Here is an 8,636-nt window from a genome sequence, read left to right as displayed (position 1 = left end):
TCTTCTTGATCTGTTGTTCGCATCATCAAGCGATGTCTTAAGCTCGGCCAAGTTCCGCGCTAGATCATCAACGGCTTGTGGTTGAGCAGATACACAAGCAGCCTCATTACGTTTTATGACTTCCATATCATTTTCGAGAGCTGAAACTCTACCCAGAAGACCATCCAGAGATGTATTCATGGCATTTTGGTTCTCTCTTATTGCCTGCAGTTCTTGAAGGAAATTAGTTTGGCCCAGTTCTAAACGCTTAACAACCGCAAAGATCCCAGCGATAGTGGCAGTATCGGTGGTTACACTCAGTGTACTCGATGTACTGTTTGCGGAATCAGGGCCAGGATTGCTTTCAACGTCCCCGGAGAGCATCAGTAAAAACTGACTCAAACCGAACAATACACAATCTATAAAGGCATGGCACACACGCACGAGACGAAACAGGTCGCTGTTAATGTGTCTAATGTGTCCCTCTTGAAACATGACTTCGCGTGAAAAAAGTACGTTGCTGAAGCTCTCCAGCTCGTACGCTTTTCAGAACTCGTACGCCTACGGGCACTTTCCGTCCACAGACGCCGGCATATTCTCGGTTAACGACGCAAACCGAGGTCGCGATGATTAGTTCACGATAACCATATTGAGCGGCTTAACCATGCTTTGGTTCGCCGTGTGAACAGCTGTACCTATAATTAGTGAAAACAGCGGTTACCTTAACCGCGGTTAGCTGTACCCGTGTGACAAGGGTACGAGAGTGAGTGCCATTCCGGTTCATACTCGGTCTGTGCGTACAATTCTTCTGGGTGTACAGTCATTCTACAGAAATGCTCTTTGGTAGAACCAACAGATCCACAATGTCAGTACATCATGCGTGTGTTCCACAGGCTGTATAATCCAATTAAAAATAACACATCTAAGGGCTCAATGATAAAAATGTAGTGCGGTGAGAAATTGTACAGAATGCGGCGCCAAATCAAGTCTTTTATACAATAGCCGTTATAGGAATTCTCAGAAGAGTATTGCATTTTTACAAGGGATGAAACGACGCTCGATCGCTTAAGGTTTGTCGCAAAGGCGACAGATCACCGTAGACACAAAAATACCTTTATTCTCTAGACACGTTTTAGCTCATAATGTCTCAGTGCGCAGCTTAAAGAAAAATGCTTTTGTCCATGTCGAGAGGAGCATTTTACGTACCATCTTGAGTACGTCATGTTCCGATGGACCAAAATATACATAGCGACCCTTAGCAAAAACTAATACGTTTGGAATATACGGTGGGCTATTTAAAATGTATTTTAAACATATTTTGTATTCATGAATGCACTAAAAATATGTAGGAAATACGTTTCTGAAATTTCATGCTTGGTATTCGAAATATATTTTTAAAATGTGCCAAAAATGCCTCACTTAAAGCATACTTCGAGCACTTTTCAAATACGTGAAAAAATATGTATGCAGTTTTAGCATCTTGTCAGTGTATTAAAAGTGTATTTTCAGAAATATGAAATTAATTCATCGAAAGTATACTTCAATTCTGGAAAACGGGCAGCCCTTGTAAACGTATGTGTATGCAGTTTTAGCATCTTGTCAATGTATTAAAAGTGAACTTTCGTAAATATGAAATTAATTCATCCGAAATATACTAACAAACGGGCAGTCCTTTTAAACGTCTTTGCACACTTCTATCTGCCGTTGAACTGTCCAGTGGTCGAAATCGCGTTTCGGGAAAAGGCATTTGCGTGTCGTCAATGTATTTGAAGTGTACTTCCGTAAATACGCCATTAATTCGTCCAAAGAACACTGAAATTCTAGCAAATTGGCAGTCCGCATTAGCATGTATGCAGCGCGCTACAAGCTGTCGTTGAACAATCTAATGCTCAAAATCGAGTTTCGGGACATCGCATTTTGGTGCTGGCCATCTATTTAAAGTGTACTTTCGTAAATACGCAATTAATCCGTCTGAAGTATATTTAAATTCTAACAAATGGGTTGTCCGCGTAGACATATTTGCATTGCACTTCAAGCTACCGTGGAACAATCTAGGGCTCGAAATGACGTTTCAGCGAAGAGTGAAAACTTTCCCTTTCTTGTCATCCTTTCGTTTATGGTAACTTCTAGCAGGAAGGTGATCACCACTTATACCCCTGCTACACGGGCGCTTCGAATGCCTTCCAGCCGAATGTCATCTAACGATGCTACACGCGTTCTGTCTAAGGGAGTGCTTGAAGATAATATTACGCCAATGAATATTAACCGCGTCAGCATGAAATTTCCCCGGGAGTGCGCCGATGAGGACGACTGCACTCATACTGTTGTTTACATCGCTTGTTTACATAACATAAAGCGCAATCTGCGCTTTCGTTCTATTAAACAATCTGTTCTCTTTTTTACTGGTTGTACTCGTGCTTGTTTACGCAGTGCGACAATATGTGGGAAGCAATGATGCGATCGAACGCCTGAGAAAGCCGGGTTGTTGGCATCGCGCAGGACTGGCGCTTCTCGCTTCTTGTCCCGGCTTTGTCCGACGTGACCAGTACTTTTTTTTAAACTACTTTATCCAGAAGTATGTCTGGCGACTATTCGCTTTAACTGAAACGGCCTAACTTGTTATCCACAAACTAGCGTCGGCGACGACTGCTCCTGGCCGTAAAGCACGGCTCGGCAGTCCGGGTCACACCGGCGATTCCCGTTCATCGTACGCGTGCCCTGCGATGTAAGCAATAGTTGATTTCAGGTCACTGTTGCCAAAACTACACCTGGTGACCATTTGCATTCGCTAAGCTTGTGATTCGCTCTTTACAACCCAGCTGAAAATGTTCTTATGGGAATATTAATGGTCCCAGCTCAAATGGTTTATTGGCCCATTCCCAGTAGTTGCTGGGACCAGCAGCATGTGGACCATAAGCTTGTGGACCCATAAGCTTGTGGGACCAGTAGCTTGTGGGACCAGTAGCTTGTGGGACCAGTAGCTTGTGGGACCAGTAGCTTGTGGGACCAGTAGCGACTGGTCCAAGCTAGGTGTGGGACTGAAAAGGAAAGAAAACATGTTTCCTTTATATCAGGCGAGATGCCTTTTATTGTGCCACTGCCGCTTGGCTTTTATTGTGCCGCTTGGCCTTAAGTGCGTCATGGATCTTTTCACTGAGGATCCTATTGAAGTTCTTCAGCGTGGGGGCCACGTCCTCGGACTTCATCTTCCCCCAGTGTTTCAGGGTCTCTGCAAAAAGGAAATGGTATGTAGACCAAGTTAAAAGAACAAGCTGCTTGTGACAATTAGTTTCTTGACAGACTGTAACCCATGTCCCAACATTAAACTTGTCTATAGAGACAACAGCTTAAAAAATAAAAAAGAACAATGTAGCCCTATAACAAAACGTACATACGTCAGTAGAGGGCAGTATATAGCACTCTTTAGGCGGATACGCACCGAAACACTAAAACCCAAGTGTTCAAAAGCAAATACTTCACCGAAAGTTACAGTTTCAGAAGCCAACGTTTCTACTACACTGCACTTTAAATCGAGGCAAATATTGTCTGAAGCCTTTAAGCTGCTTTACTACAGTCAGGGACTTTTCTTGACAATGGAGCCAAGCCTAGAAGGGTGGAGCACACCCAATTGTGCTGCTCGAGCAAATAGTGCAAATGCAAGACAGTGCACAGACTGCTTGTCACACCATGAGCACAAGTTTCTTGAAACCTGATGAGATAAAAAAATCTGTTGTGATGAAACTTCTGGTTACCTGAACAAGACGCTAGTCAAAAGAAAAGAAAATTTTGAATTTTGATACCTTTGTATTGTTTAATATAATCAAATGCTGAAAAGCTCATTTCGTTTATTGTTGTGACCGGTCAGCAGAGTAATACAGGAAGTCTCGGACGATGTCATACTGTCACAAACTGACGTTTTTTTAAGTTGTATCCCATTACAGTACCCAGCACATCTTTTCAAAATTGTGGATGTGGACTTACCGGACACAGCCTTCAATTTTTGTGGTGTGAGGGGCTTCTTTGGCAGCTCCCCTGAACTTTTTTGTTTGGGCGCTAACACGCCGCAAACACTTCTTGTGGCGAGGGTCTCGTCACCCCATATTGCACGTGCGGTGTCCTTTACAACAAGCGTAGGCTTCTTATTTTGGAGTATTTTCGAAGCCTGAACGCCTTTAATTTTGATGCCATCCACAAGATGAAACTGTGGGAATCAACATAGAAATTAATAATGTGCACACACAATGCCTCCCAAATGGCTAACTAGGGTAAGGTAGATTCAAAATACTGTAACTGTGCATGCATAACTAAAATGTTTGTAACAATACACAAATATCTGCATGACAATTTCGATGCTTAGGAATACATGCCAGAAATTGATCAGTAAATATCTTTAAAAAAAAATGGCTGGGAGGAGGGTAAAGCAGCAGCCGGTGGTTGGTGGCACTAACCCCTTGATTTGGCTGTTGTTTTATTAGACACCAAGAGACCTTTTTAAAAGCGGTAAAAGGGTAGTACAGCTTAGGACAGAGGCATTCCACATTCTTGCCACAGCCTAATAAACTGGCTGCACCAAGCGTTGCGAGAAGCCTTTACTCACAGTTCCGTCTTCCAAATAGCAGAAAGGCTCAGCTGGTACAGCTGCAAAAGAAAAAGACAAGCAAACTGAATGCAGGCCCCCTCATCACAGCAAGTGCAACAAAGGGGCTTCACAGCTTGAGTGTGCACACTCTTCATAATGAATATTTTAGGCGTTAAACAAAAACGCTGCAGGAACAAAAGATTGCTTAGACCAAAACGTCCTACATGTCAGGTTCCAATGTTGAAAACAAGGAAAAACATAATCTAGTTATAAATTGTAGCTATAGGCTAATTCCAGAAGAGCCCGTATGTAACCAATTTTTTATGCCCCATTCCAAAGGAACAAATGTAATCAAAACCTTGCTGCCCACACCCTTTTAAGAACAAGTGACCAGGTTAATCTATATCCTTGTCCATTAGTATTCTGAAACGCTATGCTAAGCCTCATAGAAAACTGCACTACAGCTGTATGCAGCACTAAACACTCATCTTAAATGAATTATTATGCTGAGTTTATGCAAGGAATAAGCTATGCAGGACACTGTAGATGAGCGCTGATTTAATTCTTAGCATCTAGGGTTGTTTAACGTATGCTGCCGCACAACACGTGGGCGTTCTCAAATTTCACCCGCATAGAAATGTGTCTAAAACATACTAGAGTGGATTACTAGCAGTTGGGGGCATGAAATTTTTTCCCAAAACAATTCAGGTAACCTATAAGAAAGAGGCGAATGTAATGGGAGCAAAAAGTGAACAATATCAATATACTCTGCTTACTTGGGGCAGTCCCGGCCAGCTGCTGCTCGCCAGTGCCCTCGAGCTGAATAGCGAGGTCGTCTGATGGTGGTGCTAGAGAAGAATACCAAGACTTAGGAACTGCCACTTGCATGTTTAAAAAACTGAACACAAGAAAGCAGCACCATGAAGAGCAAATGTAACTCACGGTACAGCATTTGTTCTTCAGCAGAGGTGCTGGCGTGATGGTCAAAGTTCCCTACAGTGAAATGAAATATCAGTGCCGATCAATTATGCAATGCATTTACACTGCTTGGTGCACTTTACTCAAGTAACAAAGTAATTACATTCATCTCCACTTCCAACAGCAGCAGGAACATGACTTGTGGCAGCAGTCGGTGCATGACAGCTGGCTTGCAGCACAGCTGTAAAGAAGAAAACTGAGCAACTTAGGGATCAAGCTACATGTCATCTTCCTACACAAAGATACACATCAAATTATACTTTAATGTTTAGTTGATGCCAAAATAGTAACTGACCTGTGCATCTTGGAACTTGTTTGGCCCGCACAGTCTCCTTCTGCTTTTCCACTTCATGCAAAATACAAACTTAATGTTTATAAAGAGCACTTGCAAAAATAGTATATTCTACACTAATTACAACCATAGTGAAATGGGTACAGGCCCAACTTACACTCGAAAATTTTGCTTTTCAAACATTGCTGCAAGGAGGCAACTTGCTCGGTCAGAAAAAGCTTGTCCTTTTCGAGGTCTTGAGCCCTTTTTTTCCAAAAATTTTTTTTCTTCATCGCTTCCAACAATTCCCGTCGGGAGCATAAAGAATCCTCAGAGTCTGAAGAAGACTCGGAAATTTGTGGACGTTGTCTTTTTGACTGGAAGCAATAATTTAAGGTTACACGCTTGCATCATGACAAATAAGGTAGCCATTATTTTTCCTTACGCGCTGGTTTCCTCCTGGAAGATCAGCCTCCGTTTTTTTCTGCGCTGCCTCCAGGTTCTTTCTCAGTATGCTTTCATACTGAGACTTCTTTGCTGCCACCCTGTTTTGCTTCTGTCTCTGAAATGCAAGGTAATTTGTGAAAAACAAGGGTCGACGAAGAGTGATGGCAATTTTCAGCAATAAAAGGAAATGCACTCCATTTCTTCTCTAAAATTTAACCAACTTGCACTAGCTAGTATGTCATTTGCTACGTTTATAAGGGGGGAGGGAGGGGGAGCTTACAAATGCAAGGGATGCAATTTTCACCAACCTTTTTTTCATTCTTTTTTTGGACCGGCTCAGTTTCATCAGATGACCCATTTGGACTCTGGATTTTAGGAATCAGAAGTCTTTTTGTGGCCATCCTTTCTTTTATCTCTTCTTCACTTTCTGAAATAATAAATAAAACAAAAAACTGGCTATGGCTTCGCTTGGGTTAAACCTGGATATCAGCGAAAAGCTTCGGTGGGCGTCATACGAGGAAGCCGAGCGCGCGCCGATGCAGTCTGTTAAACTCGCGCAGAGCGCGGCTCCGCCAGCGATGTGACGCGGCGAACTCGCGCACGCGCAGATGTGGCTAAAATTGATCACGGCGCACGCCAGACCCGGCGTTGACTAGCCTAGTAAAGCTTTTCGCTTCAAAAGGCCACGTGAGCGAGAAGACAAGCAGCAATCATGGCAAACATACCTCCCAGCATAAGCACCTGAGCGTTGTACATGCCGGAGCCTTCTTCATCAATGGGGTCACTCCAGAATGCCGAATAAACGGCTCGATTATCAAAATCTTGTTCATTATCGGGTGAAAAGTTCTCGATGTCACTCGTTGGAATAGTATGTAGCCTCTTATCGAGGTCATTTAAAAACCGCACAACAGCAAACATCGCGGAACAAATTATTAATAGTTAAATACAAAAAAAAAATGTTAAAACAAGCAAGCGCAGGAAAACGGCGACGAAAAGTGATGGTGATCGCGAAACAAATTACTAAATACAACGAGAAAGACAGAACAACCAAGCGCAGCAAAACGACGACGAAAAGTGGTGGTGATGGCGATGGGACTGGACTGAGGCAATATTGCCCAACGTTAGTATTGCCAGCTGGCACTTTTTTTTTTCCACATTTTATTATTTTATAACGTCAACCTTTACTTTTAAATATCTAGAGTGTTAACAATTTTGATTATTTTTGTATAAATATTTATTTGGAATATAACAGAAAAAAGTCAGCTATCTGCCGTAATCCAACACGAGCCGTTCCCGCTGGTGTATCCAACGTGATCCGTGAATTAGTTTTTCTTTTTCATCTCCTGTGAACGTAACTGCTGCTTGACAGGCGTGAAAAAACCAGGTTGCGAGAATGAAGCCTCGAAAACGGTACTTAGAACCTGACTCAAACATCGAGACTCTTCCTAAATCAACCAGGTCATATCTTCAAGCCTCTGCGCGCTCGCAGGCCGAAGTATCGCTTGATTTGCACAGCGGCCCCAGTTATGTGGACAGGGATGGCAGTGGCTACAGTGAAGCTGGGAGCCTCTCGGTGGCAAGTGTTGCTGAAATGCCCGCTGACGCCGCATCCTCGTCAGGTGCAACATCTGCTTCAAGCCCACTCGACAATAGTGATGATGATCCTGACGTTACATGCGTGACAGAAAATGCTCAGGACACTGCCGACAGTGGTGATCAGCTGTCCGCAGATGACTTGCTGGCACTTGCAGTAAACTTCGTTCTTGAGTTCGGCCTCCCGTGGAAAGGAGTTGAAGCGCTCCAGAAGCTCATAATTTATATCCTTAACAGGCACGACATCCCGGCAACGAAGTTTCTCTTCAAGAAACATGTTGGAGCCAGCATTGAGAAAGCACAATTTCATTTTTATTGCGGAAATTGTATGGCACTGGTCGCGGAAACATCCGGAGACCTAGGCGATAGAAATCGGGTGGAGGGGTGTTGCAGGACATGCTCACGAGCATACAGCGGCCGGCAGATGCTGTCGGATGGACAGTTTTTTGTAACGTTGCCCATTAGGGAACAGCTGTGTTCGCTGCTTTCGGAACGAAGTGTCGCTGACTCCCTTCAAAACAGATTGCAGTTCATTGCGCGTAACTTGACCGAAAATGAAGACAAACTGACTGACATCACCGACGGGTCATTGTACAAACGCCTTAGACGCGAATTGACCTTAAACGACCTGACTGTTACCATCAACGCCGACGGCAGCCCTGTGTTCAGATCGTCGAACTATTCAATTTGGCCTGTGCAAATGACATTAAATGAACTGCCGCCTCATATAAGAGACAAAAACGTGCTCGTGTCTGCGTTATGGTACGGCAAGTCCCATCCGAATATGAC

The 8,636-nt window shown here is 43.5% G+C and overlaps 1 protein-coding gene across 1 annotated transcript; it reads right to left on the bottom strand.

Annotated features, from left to right (window-relative positions):
- Nucleotides 1–3,065: 3,065 nt before the first annotated feature.
- LOC149367379 (BEN domain-containing protein 5-like) lies at nucleotides 3,066–7,305 on the bottom strand. Its single transcript, XM_089572344.1, has 11 exons — nucleotides 6,980–7,305; nucleotides 6,563–6,681; nucleotides 6,253–6,369; nucleotides 5,986–6,184; nucleotides 5,832–5,882; nucleotides 5,640–5,717; nucleotides 5,501–5,551; nucleotides 5,335–5,406; nucleotides 4,577–4,617; nucleotides 3,961–4,180; nucleotides 3,066–3,208 (listed from the first exon to the last, which is right to left on the bottom strand). Exons 1-11 carry the CDS (start codon nucleotides 7,170–7,172, stop codon nucleotides 3,066–3,068), a joined length of 1,284 nt encoding a protein of 427 aa, XP_089428470.1. The 5' UTR covers nucleotides 7,173–7,305.
- Between the last annotated feature and the right edge of the window lie 1,331 nt (nucleotides 7,306–8,636).

The sequence above is a fragment of the Amblyomma mixtum genome, chromosome 1 (genome assembly GCF_055824585.1).
Source record: "Amblyomma mixtum isolate Tamu chromosome 1, ASM5582458v1, whole genome shotgun sequence".
Lineage (NCBI taxonomy): Eukaryota > Metazoa > Arthropoda > Arachnida > Ixodida > Ixodidae > Amblyomma > Amblyomma mixtum.
This window is presented reverse-complemented; position numbering and strand designations above follow the sequence as displayed.